Raw genomic sequence first — 15,830 nt, 5'->3', positions numbered from 1 at the left:
TATATCATAGTTGCCTACTCTCCGGAATTTCTGGGAATCCTCACGGACTCCCGGGAGAGCAGGGCAACCTCTTGGATCCTGGCCAGTTAGGTTAGTAAAGTGGAGGGGGGCGAGGCTAAATAACATGATTCACAAGTCATCGTTGCCCCCACCCCCCGCTGTGATAGGATTGAATGGTTGTGTCCAGAAATTGCCAGTGAGATCTCCCCTCCGGGACGGGAAATCTCACAAGTTGTGGGGAGATCTCACAAGTTGGCAAGTATGAGATATATTCATTTCTGCACATCCCTTACAATGAAGGGGCTGAGTATAGCAGAATTTTTGTCATACAACTTTTGCATTGTGTAAACTGTGAATTTCAAGAGCAAAATTATGATCACTGCTGTTCTCACTTGCCACAATACAGGAGCATGTAGCACACTAGCGGGAAAGGTTCAATGGATGGTATTTTTAGTTTTTGTACACATCCAGCAGAGCTCCCTCCATATATTTATCCCCAATAAAATGCACATGTAAAGCAAGAGGCTACGACTGCCCAGTGATGTTAACCAATCAGCATAAGAGTTATAGTATATGCTATTACATACCTGATCTCTCAGGCGTTCCTGGTGACCCATTATGGCAGTGGCATGATGAGGGTATTTGTATTTGAGATGCTCCAAGAAGGCTTCTCTCTTCCTATCCATGTCTGAGGTCTGCATTCCCAGGATTTCTTTAGAACTGCGCGGGCCGCCTACTGTATGTCTCCGGGGGATGTTACGTCCAGCTTTGGATGGCACGCGACTGTTTCCATTAGACAGATTCTCTTTTGACTTGTGACATTCTGCATCATCTAATGAGCCGCCATACATATTATTTTTTGTCTGACCTGAAAAAGATATCATAATGCAATGTAAAATATTACAATACATCAACATAAAAAAAGAATTATTACATTCTATCTATTTATCTACCTACCTATTTCATACCTATTTCTATATCTATTTGCACGAAGCAGCCATCCAAAGCAACAAAGCAGAACTTTGTTTTAATTTTCAAATCTGCACTAGAATAATACAAATTTAAATCTAATTTAGACAGCACTATTTCATTAAATAACCTTCTTATTTGTTATGGTGTATATAACTGAGCAATTACAACTGTGATGTTTACAAAGATTACCTATAGAACACTGCATTTATTTAACTCTTGGTTCCCTTAGTACATCTTAGAGTTTGTGATTTCATATAACAATGGGAAATCTTGGAATGCACTGTAAATGTTAGATGACATTTTCTGCAGTCATTCCTTAGTGACTTCATTATATGGAACATAGCAGTAAAGGAAATATCATATGGAAGCAGCTTGTTGCTCACTCAGGTCAGGGATGGTTTTGTTTTTGGCTGGGCGATATGCAGCATCCTGACAGTTAGTGGTGCACCTAATAAGGGAAAATGTACCTTAATGCTTACAAGACTTTATCTACACATTATTTCTGTATAGACAGACATTTGAAGGCGATAGCATTATACATTGGACAACATTATTTTCCATGTTCAATTAGGCTTGTTTTTTTAAAAATATGTGACTCCCCAGATAACCCCACTGAGTAGAGGTACTTCTCCCATTTACTCATTTCAGCAGCCTGCAGATCCGCTCACCAGCCTTTCTCTAAGCTCAGAAGTAGGAATGGAATCAAACTTACAGCCTAAATTGACAGCTAGCTCCTGGATGGATGGGAACACCAACCAATGAGGAACCAGCTGTCAATTCCATGCGCTCAGACATCCTTTCAGAAACCCTGACAGCTAGCTCCTGGATGGACGGGAACACCAACCAATGAGGAACCAGCTGTCAATTCCATGCGCTCAGACATTCTTTCAGAAACCCTGACAGCTAGCTCCTGGATGGACAGGAACACCAACCAATGAGGAACCGGCTGTCAATTCCATGTGCTCAGACATCCTTTCAGAAGCCATGACAGCTAGCTCCTGGATGGACAGGAAAACCAACCAATGAGGTCCAGCTGTCAATTCCATGCGCTCAGACATCCATTCAGAAGCCATGACAGCTAGCTCCTGGATGGACAGGAAAACCAACCAATGAGGTCCAGCTGTCAATTCCATGTGCTCAGACATCCTTTCAGAAGCCATGACAGCTAGCTCCTGGAAGGATGGGAACACCAACCAATGAGGAACCGGCTGTCAATTCCATGTGCTCAGACATCCTTTCAGAAGCCATGAAAGCTAGCTCCTGGAAGGATGGGAACACCAACCAATGAGGAACAAGCTGTCAATTCCATGCGCTCAGACATCCTTTCAGAAGCTCACCACCAACAGGTGTCTGCTGATTGTAAGTAATTTAAGACCTTGCTGAATGGAACAAATGGTGGCAGTCCAACCAATGTACTGGTTAATTGGAGGATGTGTCCTATGTAACACCAAGGCTTAAATGTGCTACAACTGTAGTACAAGTATAAAAAAAAAAAACAATTATGACAGATTACCAAGTTCTATTGTACTGTATAAAGAAAAGAAAAGTATATTAGTGTCTAACCTTAAATATCAGCCACAGACTACAGCGGAGCAGTGGCCACCTGAGACCAGATTATTGTGAAAATCAGTGTAATATTTGCTTGTCATTTAAGCAGACGTCTGTGTCACAGCCAATATCACTAATAACAGAGATGCTGAGATGTTTCAGTGATTATTTCAATCAGTTCTAAAGATCAAAAATTCACATTAAATTATCTCATTTAAGAAACTCAGCTAAATTCGACCAGGGGAAACGAGATTTAACATGCACAAATGGCTATATAGTTTTGTATCTTTAATGCTTTTCCATGGGAACCTTAACTGGAACACAGTAATGTTTGCTGTTCAAATTGAAAAAAAACTTTGAAAACACTACAAAATGGAGACATTAAAGTTGGAACGTCCAACATTTTATAATTTTAATGCCTTTTCTTTTAGCTGCGAGCTGCAAACCCAAACTTCAAACTCCAACTTCGAATGGATCACACCACTGCCCTGACACATCCTGCCTGGTCCTCATGTAATCACATGACTAGACAGGTCACTAATTTCCACAAGGTCAGCACCCTCGTTTCCTAAAATACTATGTGCACCTGTGAACATTCCAATGATCTGATTGGCTAATAAACCGGCCACATGACGGATGACCAAAAGATGAACATTGATTATAGTAAGGTGATTATACTGTACTCCAAAACATGTTAAAAATATCTCCCAGAGATATCCTGGATTTAATTACCAATTTGAACTTGATGCTGTTTTTAGAATGAGTATTGTCCCTGTGTAATGTCCTCTTTAAAATAGATATAGGAGTAAATGTATCAAGCTGAGAGTTTTTACCGGAGGGTTTGAAAAGTGGAGATGTTGCCTATAGCAACCAATCAGATTCTAGTTATCATTTTGTAGAATGTACTAAATAAATGATATCTAGATTCTGATTGGTTTTTCAAACCCGCCAGAAAACTCTCAGCTTGATGCATTTAACCCATGGACTTTAAAGGTTTTAAAGAAGGTACACTAAATATTAAGTATTGGGTCATTTAATGCGGGGTACATAATACTATACCAATCAGAAGTACATTGGTAATACATAGGCTTTGGAAAAAAAGATTTAACTTCGTCCAAAAAGCTGCACTCTGAACTATATACATCAATGTGAAAGATGTGTGACCATTTTCTAGAAGTCCAGAATACATCCTGCCAGTGCTTATGAAATATATTATACATAGAACATGACCTATTAGACAGACATATAACAATTTGAAAATCTGCACATTTTGCTTTGTTACAATTAAAAAGAACAAACAAACAGTGCAGAAATATTATACTAAGTTACCATAGTTTAAAAACACATTGAGAAACATGTTTACTCTAAGTAAATCTATGCACCTTAAGGGGATTAATATATTAATGTACACAAATTAAAAGGTAAATTAAAAGTAGGAGAGCCACAGTTTGCACAAGTCTGATTTAGACAATATTAGCATTGGCTGGGACTATAGCTGTTATACAGAACACTGCTCTATAGACTGAATGTTTATAAAATAAAATAACCAAAAAAAGTGCTTTTTGTACTAACACTATGTGATCCTACACTAATATTATTTTACAAATTCCTCTAAAGAAAGAATCAGTTAAAATGTGTTGACCCAGTCTCTGACAGAACACAGATCATTTCAAAATCGCTATATTGTTTCCCAGGCAAAGTTGCTGGTATTTAAACGGAAGTGCCGGGAGTGAGTCCAAGTATAGCCAACGCTGGATGTGTACTGTTCATTTACTTTACTCTTTGTTTGCTGTTATCTGGAAGTACAATAAATATTCTATACATGACTATAAAATAAAATATTAATTATAAATTATTATTAATATTTTCCCAGTAAAATAATATAATACCATATAGCCCAAAGACTAGCGATAAGATATGTTCTTGCATGGGAAAGTCTATTTAACTAGCAAGACGTCGGTACTTGTACCTCGGCATTACCTCTTTGGAGTTTGTATGTTCTCCCCATGTTTGCGTGGGTTTTCTCCGGGTGCTCCGGTTTCCTCCCACATTCCAAAAACATACTAGTAGGTTACTTGGCTGCTATCAAAAATTGACCTTAGTTTTTCTCTGTCTGTCTGTGTGTTAGGGAATTTAGACTGTAAGCTCGAATGGGGCAGGGACTGATGTGAATGAGTTCTCTGTACAGCGCAGCTGAATTAGTGGCGCTATATAAATACCTGATGATGATGATGATGATGGTATCACCATCCCAGGATAGCAATAACAGTTCAAAATCATTAAAATGTTTTCTTACTTGGATATTTTTTAGGGGGGGTGGGGAAATAAAAATAATTAAATCTATTTTTAAATCTGGACTTTCGGTTGCACTGGACATGCACAATATGGCAGTACTCAGAGCTCAAAGTGTTTTCCATATTAATTAGGGTAGACAAGATAAAAGATTGTGTAGAAACACATGCACACAAAGGGCTGATTCATTGAGGAGAGCAAGGCAAAAAAATGAGTAATTTTTCTCCTGAACAAAACCATGTTACAATGCAAGGGGTGTAAATTTGTTTATTTTTTTGCACATAAGTTAAATACTGGCTGTTTTTTCATGAAGCCCACAAATACTTATATATTAATATTTGTATTGAGTTGATCTAGAACATGCCTTACCCCAACTATAAATCTACCATCACATTTTAATTCTGACCACCCCACTCCCTCCAATGCAACATGGTTCTTCCAAGGTGAAAAGTTACTCCTTTTATTTGCTTGACTTCCCTTAAAGAATCAAGCCCAAAATCTCCATAACACCTGTCAATCCCTTTCATAATAACTATGCTCAAAATCCACTGATTTGGAGCCATCTCTTAATCTGTTTTCCTTTTTATCCTGGTTCCATGATCTACCATACAGACATTGCATTTACATGCCTACAGAATAAGAAAAGATACAGATAATTACACCAAAACATACAAGGCGAGAGACGTGCAGCTGTCCATATATACAAGATGGATCAGCCATTCATAATTATATGAAGCACGCAGCATAAGAGAAACTTTACTGTGTAGTTGTCTATATACACAGCTTAAACTGTAAGATTCAATGGGGCAGGGACTGACTTGAATGATAAATATTCACTGTACAGTGATGCAGTGGCGCTATATATAAACAATAATAATGATATGAATTAAAAACTTTATTGTACAGTAGTCCAAACTGTATCCTGAGAATAAGATCAGGTGCTGAGAGTTATACCCAGCATACAGAACAAATGGTTCTCTATAGTTGTGATTAGATAGAGAATAAGATCAGGTGCTGAGAGTTATACCCAGCATACAGAACAAATGGTACTGTATAGTTGTGATTAGATACAGAATAAGGTCAGGGGGTAAATGTATCATACTCCGATTCTCCCTTTCCTGCGACTTGTACAAATCAGAGTACGATACATTTACCCCCAGGTGGTGAGAGTTATACCCAGCATACAGAACAAATGGTCCTGTACAGTTGTGATTAGATACAGAATAAGATCAGGTGGTGAGAGTTATACCCAGCATACAGAACAAATGATACTGTGCAGATGTGATTAGATACAGAATAAGATCAGGTGCTGAGAGTTATACCCAGCATACAGAACAAATGGTCCTGTGCAGATATGAGATACAGAATAAGATCAGGTGCTGAGAGTTATACCCAGCATACAGAACAAATGGTACTGTGCAGATGTGATTAGATACAGAACAAGATCAGGTGCTGAGAGTTATACCCAGCATACAGAACAAATGGTACTGTGCAGATGTGATTAGATACAGAATAAGATCAGGAGCTGAGAGTTATACCCAGCATACAGAACAAATGGTACTGTGCAGATGTGATTAGATACAGAATAAGATCAGGTGCTGAGAGTTATACCCAGCATACAGAACAAATGGTACTGTGCAGATGTGATTAGATACAGAATAAGATCAGGTGCTGAGAGTTATACCCAGCATACAGAACAAATGGTACTGTGCAGATGTGATTAGATACAGAATAAGGTCAGGGGGTAAATGTATCATACTCCGATTCTCCCTTTCCTGCGACTTGTACAAATCGGAGTATGATACATTTACCCCCAGGTGGTGAGAGTTATACCCAGCATACAGAACAAATGGTCCTGTACAGTTGTGATTAGATACAGAATAAGATCAGGTGGTGAGAGTTATACCCAGCATACAGAACAAATGATACTGTGCAGATGTGATTAGATACAGAATAAGATCAGGTGCTGAGAGTTATACCCAGCATACAGAACAAATGGTACTATGCAGATGTGATTAGATACAGAATAAGATCAGATACTGAGAGTTATACCCAGCATACAGAACAAATGGTACTATGCAGATGTGATTAGATACAGAATAAGATCAGGTGCTGAGAGTTATACCCAGCATACAGAACAAATGGTCCTGTGCAGATATGAGATACAGAATAAGATCAGGTGCTGAGAGTTATACCCAGCATACAGAACAAATGGTACTGTGCAGATGTGATTAGATACAGAACAAGATCAGGTGCTGAGAGTTATACCCAGCATACAGAACAAATGGTCCTGTATAGTTGTGATTAGATACAGAATAAGATCAGGTGCTGAGAGTTATACCCAGCATACAGAACAAATGGTACTGTGCAGATGTGATTAGATACAGAATAAGATCAGGAGCTGAGAGTTATACCCAGCATACAGAACAAATGGTACTGTGCAGATGTGATTAGATACAGAATAAGATCAGGTGCTTAGAGTTATACCCAGCATACAGAACAAATGGTTCTGTATAGTTGTGATTAGATACAGAATAAGATCAGGTGCTGAGAGTTATACCCAGTATACAGAACAAATGGTACTGTGCAGATGTGATTAGATACAGAATAAGATCAGGAGCTGAGAGTTATACCCAGCATACAGAACAAATGGTACTGTGCAGATGTGATTAGATACAGAATAAGATCAGGTGCTGAGAGTTATACCCAGCATACAGAACAAATGGTTCTCTATAGTTGTGATTAGATACAGAATAAGATCAGGTGCTGAGAGTTATACCCAGCATACAGAACAAATGGTACTGTGCAGATGTGATTAGATACAGAATAAGATCAGGTGCTGAGAGTTATACCCAGCATACAGAACAAATGGTACTGTGCAGATGTGATTAGATACAGAATAAGGTCAGGGGGTAAATGTATCATACTCCGATTCTCCCTTTCCTGCGACTTGTACAAATCGGAGTATGATACATTTACCCCCAGGTGGTGAGAGTTATACCCAGCATACAGAACAAATGGTCCTGTACAGTTGTGATTAGATACAGAATAAGATCAGGTGGTGAGAGTTATATCCAGCATACAGAACAAATGATACTGTGCAGATGTGATTAGATACAGAATAAGATCAGGTGCTGAGAGTTATACCCAGCATACAGAACAAATGGTACTATGCAGATGTGATTAGATACAGAATAAGATCAGATACTGAGAGTTATACCCAGCATACAGAACAAATGGTACTATGCAGATGTGATTAGATACAGAATAAGATCAGGTGCTGAGAGTTATACCCAGCATACAGAACAAATGGTCCTGTGCAGATATGAGATACAGAATAAGATCAGGTGCTGAGAGTTATACCCAGCATACAGAACAAATGGTACTATGCAGATGTGATTAGATACAGAATAAGATCAGGTGCTGAGAGTTATACCCAGCATACAGAACAAATGGTACTATGCAGATGTGATTAGATACAGAATAAGATCAGGTGCTGAGAGTTATACCCAGCATACAGAACAAATGGTCCTGTGCAGATATGAGATACAGAATAAGATCAGGTGCTGAGAGTTATACCCAGCATACAGAACAAATGGTACTGTGCAGATGTGATTAGATACAGAACAAGATCAGGTGCTGAGAGTTATACCCAGCATACAGAACAAATGGTCCTGTATAGTTGTGATTAGATACAGAATAAGCTCAGGTGCTGAGAGTTATACCCAGTATACAGAACAAATGATACTGTGCAGATGTGATTAGATACAGAATAAGATCAGGAGCTGAGAGTTATACCCAGCATACAGAACAAATGGTACTGTGCAGATGTGATTAGATACAGAATAAGATCAGGTGCTGAGAGTTATACCCAGCATACAGAACAAATGGTTCTGTATAGTTGTGATTAGATACAGAATAAGATCAGGTGCTGAGAGTTATACCCAGTATACAGAACAAATGGTACTGTGCAGATGTGATTAGATACAGAATAAGATCAGGAGCTGAGAGTTATACCCAGCATACAGAACAAATGGTACTGTGCAGATGTGATTAGATACAGAATAAGATCAGGTGCTGAGAGTTATACCCAGCATACAGAACAAATGATACTGTGCAGATGTGATTAGATACAGAATAAGATCAGGTGCTGAGAGTTATACCCAGCATACAGAACAAATGATACTGTGCAGATGTGATTAGATAAAGAATAAGATCAGGTGCTGAGAGTTATACCCAGCATACAGAACAAATGGTACTGTGCAGATGTGATTAGATAAAGAATAAGATCAGGTGCTGAGAGTTATACCCAGCATACAGAACAAATGGTCCTGTACAGTTGTGATTAGATACAGAATAAGATCAGGTGGTGAGAGTTATACCCAGCATACAGAACAAATGGTACTGTGCAGATATGAGATACAGAATAAGATCAGGTGCTGAGAGTTATACCCAGCATACAGAACAAATGGTCCTTTACAGTTGTGATTAGATACAGAATAAGATCAGGTGCTGAGAGTTATACCCAGCATACAGAACAAATGGTACTGTGCAGATGTGATTAGATACAGAATAAGATCAGGAGCTGAGAGTTATACCCAGCATACAGAACAAATGGTACTGTGCAGATGTGATTAGATACAGAATAAGATCAGGTGCTGAGAGTTATACCCAGCATACAAAACAAATGTTACTGTGCAGATGTGATTAGATACAGAATAAGATCAGGAGCTGAGAGTTATACCCAGCATACAGAACAAATGGCACTGTGCAGATGTGATTAGATACAGAATAAGCTCAGGTGGTGAGAGTTATACCCAGCATACAGAACAAATGGTACTGTGCAGATGTGATTAGATACAGAATAAGATCAGGTGGTGAGAGTTATACCCAGCATACAGAACAAATGGTACTGTGCAGATGTGATTAGATACAGAATAAGATCAGATACTGAGAGTTATACCCAGCATACAGAACAAATGGTACTGTGCAGTTGTGATTAGATACAGAATAAGATCAGGTGCTGAGAGTTATACCCAGCATACAGAACAAATGGTACTGTGCAGATGTGATTAGATACAGAATAAGCTCAGGTGCTGAGAGTTATACCCAGCATACAGAACAAATGATACTGTGCAGTTGTGATTAGATACAGAATAAGATCAGGTGCTTCTGTACAGTTGTCCTTATACCAAACTCCCAGTACACTTTCACCCACAAGATTCTATCCTATTCTCCCTTGCATTCATTTCCAATGTTTTCCTTGTGGTAACCAACAGTAGAACTTACTAAAGGTTGGTACTCTCTGATGGCATGGTAACTAAAGGTTGGTGCTCGCTGATGGCATGGTAACTAAAGGTTGGTGCTCGCTGATGGCATGGTAACTAAAGGTTGGTGCTCTCTGATGGCATGGTAACTAAAGGTTGGTACTCTCTGATGGCATGGTAACTAAAGGTTGGTGCTCTCTGATGGCATGGTAACTAAAGGTTGGTGCTCACTGATGGCATGGTAACTAAAGGTTGGTACTCTCTGATGGCATGGTAACTAGAGGTTCGTGCTCGCTGATGGCATGGTAACTAAAGGTTGGTGCTCGCTGATGGCATGGTAACTAAAGGTTGGTTCTCGCTGATGGCATGGTAACTAAAGGTTGGTGCTCTCTGATGACATGGTAACTAAAGGTTGGTGCTCACTGATGGCATGGTAACTAAAGGTTGGTGCTCGCTGATGACATGGTAACTTTCATGGCACACAAAGTTTGAATATAACATGCATTATTTTGCAAGATGTTCTCACAAATTTAAGTCACAGCAAGCAGGCACCTTTGGGAGCCAGTGCATTATCTAATCTATGCTTCAGACGTAAACAAAAAGCCAGTGTGGAAGGAAAGAGGGGTAGAGGGATTTGGGTCCAAAATCGGTACAGTGGGAAGGATTCTTTTCTAGAAAACTGAACAATGCTAAGTGCCTCAGAGTTCTCCCTGTCCTAATAGAGCTTCCTTTGAGGTCCACTGGGCTTTTTCCGAGTACCACACCTCCGACCTAGGGAGACAATGCTGTACATAAACGTCTTCTCCAGCTGTAGAGGATGTATGATAGAATGGTTTGGAAATATTTGTGTTGGCTGTCGTTCATAACAGGAAGTGCGACCTTAGAACTATAAGTTCTGATACTGCAAGAGCCAAGCAGGGATGAGTACTACACGGGGCTGTGGAGGTAATATGGGACTAGATGATAGCATAATATGGATGGCTATGTTGGAATATTGGCGCTATATGTTAGGCTATAAAATGGCATAAGGGGCATAGGGAGGCTAATCTGCCCATGTAACTGTATTTGGTGGGCATGACATTATGCTGTATGTGCTGGACATTAGTCTGTGTTGGCTTTTTGCCTTGCCGCATATATATATCTGTGTGGAGTTTGTATGTTCTCTCTGTGTTTGCGTGGGTTTCCTCCGGGTGCTCCAGTTTTCTCCCACACTCCAAAAACATACTGTTAGGTTAATTGGCTGCTATCAAAATTGACCCTAGTCTCTCCCTCGCTGTCTGTCTGTCTCCCTCTCTGTCTATCTGTCTGTGTGTGTGTATGTTAGGGAATTTAGACTGTAAGCTCCAATGGGGCAGGGACTGATGTGAATGAGTTCTCTGTACAGCGCTGCGGAATTAGTGGCGCTATATAAATAAATGGTGATGATGATATATGACTTGTTTTGCCATATTGTGCTATGGATGGTGAAAGTGGATCCTTTTTGGCATTGGACCTTCCATATTACAGCATTAACACTTCCTTGCTGTAGTTATCCCATTCCTAATGTGGCACATTAAGGGTCATATTTATCAAGGGTAAAAGTCCTATGGGTAGTGAAAAGATTCTATGGATTTGTGATAACAGATGAAAATAATTGAAAAAAATGTTTTATTAAATAATTCATTTTTCGATGTTGAAAGGTTTTTAATTTTTATTTTAACATGTTTAAGCTATTTTATTACGATTCATTTTTTTTTATTGAAGACTTTCAGTTCTACTGTGCATGGTGACACCAGTTAGCCGTGTCACGCTTGCACATATACCTTGGGACTGGCCTGGTGAAGCAGTATTAGCCCTTAGTGCTCTGAGCTACTACAGAGATAAGGCTAGTATAGCATAGCAATATTACACTACAGCAATATGTAAGAAAATATGTTATTGATAAATTGCATAGATAGATGATTATATCTTATAGTTGTGAGAAGCGGTAATATAAAGTCATATTTATTGCTGCATATTGATAAATGTGCCTCTAAATATTTCCACTAAGGCTGGGTACATACTACAGGGTTTTCAGACGATTATCGGGCCAGACATTAGTGTGTACGCACCAACGATGAGCGATTATCGGTCCTAAGCACATCCTATTATTTCATTTGATTATATAAACGGTGAACGATGGAACGATGTTGTTCCAATCCTGCAGTGTGTAGGCACTCACGATCAGGATCTCCACAGCGTTTACAGAGTCACCATCTTTTCAGCAGATAGTCGTGACAGATGAAGAGCACAGATCTGAAGGCAAATCGTGTAAAACGTGTATAGTGTGCAGTGACGGATCCAGGGGGAGGGGGGGCGATCGGGGCATTCGCCCGCCCCTTGGTAGCAGAAAGCCTACCTTTAAAATAGGTCCCAGCCACCAATCAAAACGGGAGGGGCCGGGGCCAATCACAAGCGGTAGGCGGGCCTACCTTTAAAATAGGTCCCAGACGCCGATCAAAACGGGAGGGGGCAGGGCCAATCGTGAGCGGAAGGCGGGGCTAAATGCGGGCCAGCCAATCAGAGTAAACGAGGGGCATGATTATGCAAAATCGCCCCCCTAAACATAAAGTATAGGTTTGCCCGATAGTGTGTACACATGAATCGACATGCTGATCGGGACTTCCAGTCGTTGTTAAAATCGATATCGCATCAGGAGGAATTTTCTGTACTGTGTACCCAGACTAAGCTTGGTCTTCTGTTACTTCCAAATTGTCAAACATTCCTCCTACTCATAGTTATTACTGAGGTAAGTCAGGCTAACTGAAAGTAAACAGCTAAGTTCAAGGGTCACTGAGCACAGAGCCTAAGGGTTGCTGTTTGCGCTGTGCTAAATAATACATATAAACAATACACAACTATTTACACATATACATGGCATTCATCATTGTACACAGCACAGTAACTCAATCTCTTAAATCAGGCAGGAAATTGTAAACAATGCCACTATTAAAAGTGATTTACCTATAGATCTATGCACAAAATGTTCACGTTACAGATTATCCCTGTCCTGTAGAGCTTACAATTTACATGTTGGCACTAGCAGGGGTGACTCACAGGGCACACACACCACTGTTTCCTGACTCAGACAAAGTCAGCCTTGTTAATAAAATAAACTGTACCCAGTTCACCGGATGCTGAAGATTATCATGTAACTTTTTTTTAATATGGACCTTTATTCTATAATAATGCCTTTGTTGCTACTGCATTAGAAAGCAGACACAATACAAAAGCTGAGAGTAGTTTAATTCCCCGCGTTCTGTGACTGGACATGTCACTAATAAACTACCTAAGCTCTCTGTTATCCTCATGACTTTTTCCAGCCTTCAGAATCATTTTCTCCCAATCACTGAATAAAGAAAATGTAGACATTTCATTTCTATTTTCCAGCAATGGATCCAGGTTGTGAGGGGAGGATATACTATAAACTGTGAGTGCTAAATGCAATTGACACCTGATATTCTTTTCAGCAGGGATCACTAACAGGATCATATATATGTGACTCCTTTAAAGGGACATCCGTGTCCTTACCCTGAAGCACAGACCTGTATGCAAAGGGAAAGTATATTAACCCACCAAAGGCACACACCTCTATGTAACAAAGCAATTCTACAGACCAGTCTCCAACATCATCTAGGAGTAATCCTGTTACTCACCGTTTAATTGTCTGCTACCCAGGAGAGCCAGAAAATGTTGAGACTCTTGGCTTGTGCGCCCCTCCATTGTCCCTAACAAGCAGCTGACGGATCTCAACAAAACTTTCAAAAAAACAGGAAGAGATTACGGGAAAAAAACAAACAGCATTCCAGCCTGGACTAACCGCACTCCCTGGAAAAAAAAAGGTCTCTTCAAGGATAGGAAGCTGCTCTCAAGTCTGCCTTGGCTGCTACTTCTGCTGCTATAGTCCCAAAGCAGCTCTCAGTGAGGGCCCTAACAGGTGATGAGCTCCTCTCTGGGTACAGTTTGAGTCTGCATGCTTTCCACTGCTGCCAGCTCCACATATAGCTACAATTACAGCAACATTATGAATGGGATCATTTCACTGGAGGAAAGAATTGCACTGAATTGAAAAAAAAAGCCGCTGAAAACATTAACTCTTTTGTTGCCGGAAGACAGTTCTGTAAGCATAATTTGTCCTGATTTTAAGTGAACTTTTTTCTTTCATGCAATTCTCCTGACAATGCTTACTGTTGTGAATTCTACTGTAGAATACTTTTAGAATAGATCATCTGACACAAACTGGGACTGCGCATTGGATACGTACAGTGATGGGACAGGAATTGTGAAACCTCCTGTGGTTCAGATGGTCTGACTGGTCACTTTCAGCAGGTTAGAACCTTTGTGTGTGTAGTGCAGGAACTGTGCCCCTGGCCCACGTGAACCAAAGGCAGCTGCCTGTTCTGCCTACCCCTGGTCCTGGTCCTAGATATAGGCAAATGGACCAGATAAGAGCAAGAGCTGTTTCTCGTCTTGGCAAAATGGCTTATTCATACTTGCACTTGAGTTTTCTTTTCTGCATGCATGTAAAAGGTCACCAATAATAACACTCTTTATGCATATTTGATCATTATAACACTTGGATTTTATCATGCATACTTGCCAACTCTCCCGGAATGTCCAGGAGACTTCCGAAATTCGGGTAGGTCTCCTGGACTCCCGGGAGAGCAGGCAAGTATCCCGCATACGACAACTTGCTGTCAAAATGACGCGATCGCTGTGAATCGCGTCATTTTGGCCCCGCCCCCCGCAACAAAACCAATATTTTGTCACGGGGGGCGGGGCAAAAATGCAGCGATTCACCCCCCGCCCTCCAACCATGTCCCCCTGCCCGGGATCTCCCGGAATTAAGTTTTAAAAGGTTTGCAAGTATGATTTTTGGTATAGTTCTATTACTATTGATCTTTTTAGGATTTGTTTAGTTGCTCCTAATAATAGTGAAGGTTTTAGAAAATATTTTTACACTGATAGTCCAACAAATGATGTAAACAATTGGATCTGGCCACACACTGTCTGACTTGTTTTCGCTAAGTGTTCAGAAGCGTTATTACTGATAAACTCATATGGGAACACTCCCTTAGTAGACTATTCTGCAGGGAAGCATTAAGACACATTAATGAATATGCTTCTAATATATTGTGAAAGAGAGGCCAAAGTCCAAGCACCCGTGCTTACAATTTCTTACCGATTGGCAAAATTGTGTTTATTTTTTTAATTTAATGCCAATTACATCTGTCCTTAAAACTGACCACTGTCGTTCATTGCCATTATTCTAAATTAAAAGTCTGTAATAGAGATACCTACACCTACTGTATATTTTTGGAAACAAAGTTATGTCACTAGTATTTAACAACTAATTGATAAATGGATTGATTGGTTGACCTATTTTACTACTGAGGTTAATGGTAATTACTGTTGTGTTAAGGGTAATGTTGTAGAGACAAAGCTGAATGTGACCTATTAATCATTTGAGTTTTCTTGTCACAAAGTCCATGCACATACTAGACATATATAAACATGCCTAATTAACCTTTAACAGCATGGGTTTTAAAGGGTACTGCGTCTTTAAATCAGAAGTACTCATTGTTTAAGACCTCCCTAACTTCAGGGTGAATTCTACAGAGTGAGAGTGCTCAAACTTCTAGCAGCAAAGAAGATAACAATTGGGCTTCCATGTGAGTTCCTTTTATCTCAAGAGAGACTCCTTATATAACCAGCGTAATAGAACATATCTGC

At 39.8% G+C, this 15,830-nt stretch overlaps 1 protein-coding gene across 13 annotated transcripts in view; it reads right to left on the bottom strand.

Annotated features, from left to right (window-relative positions):
- Positions 1–15,830, bottom strand: part of KIAA1217 (KIAA1217 ortholog) — a 547,404-nt gene that overhangs the window by 262,641 nt on the left and 268,933 nt on the right. For 12 of the 13 annotated variants that reach the window (XM_075211953.1, XM_075211957.1, XM_075211950.1 and 9 more), the window contains exon 2: positions 588–868. In XM_075211953.1, coding sequence (XP_075068054.1) covers positions 588–868 — 281 coding nt within the window. Of the gene's footprint in view, positions 1–587; positions 869–13,753; positions 14,047–15,830 lie in introns of those variants that run through there. The other variant, XM_075211954.1, reaches the window with a different exon arrangement.

The sequence above is a fragment of the Mixophyes fleayi genome, chromosome 5 (assembly GCF_038048845.1).
Source record: "Mixophyes fleayi isolate aMixFle1 chromosome 5, aMixFle1.hap1, whole genome shotgun sequence".
Lineage (NCBI taxonomy): Eukaryota > Metazoa > Chordata > Amphibia > Anura > Limnodynastidae > Mixophyes > Mixophyes fleayi.
The sequence above is the reverse complement of the archived record's forward strand: the minus strand, read 5'-3'. Positions and strand labels throughout refer to the sequence as shown.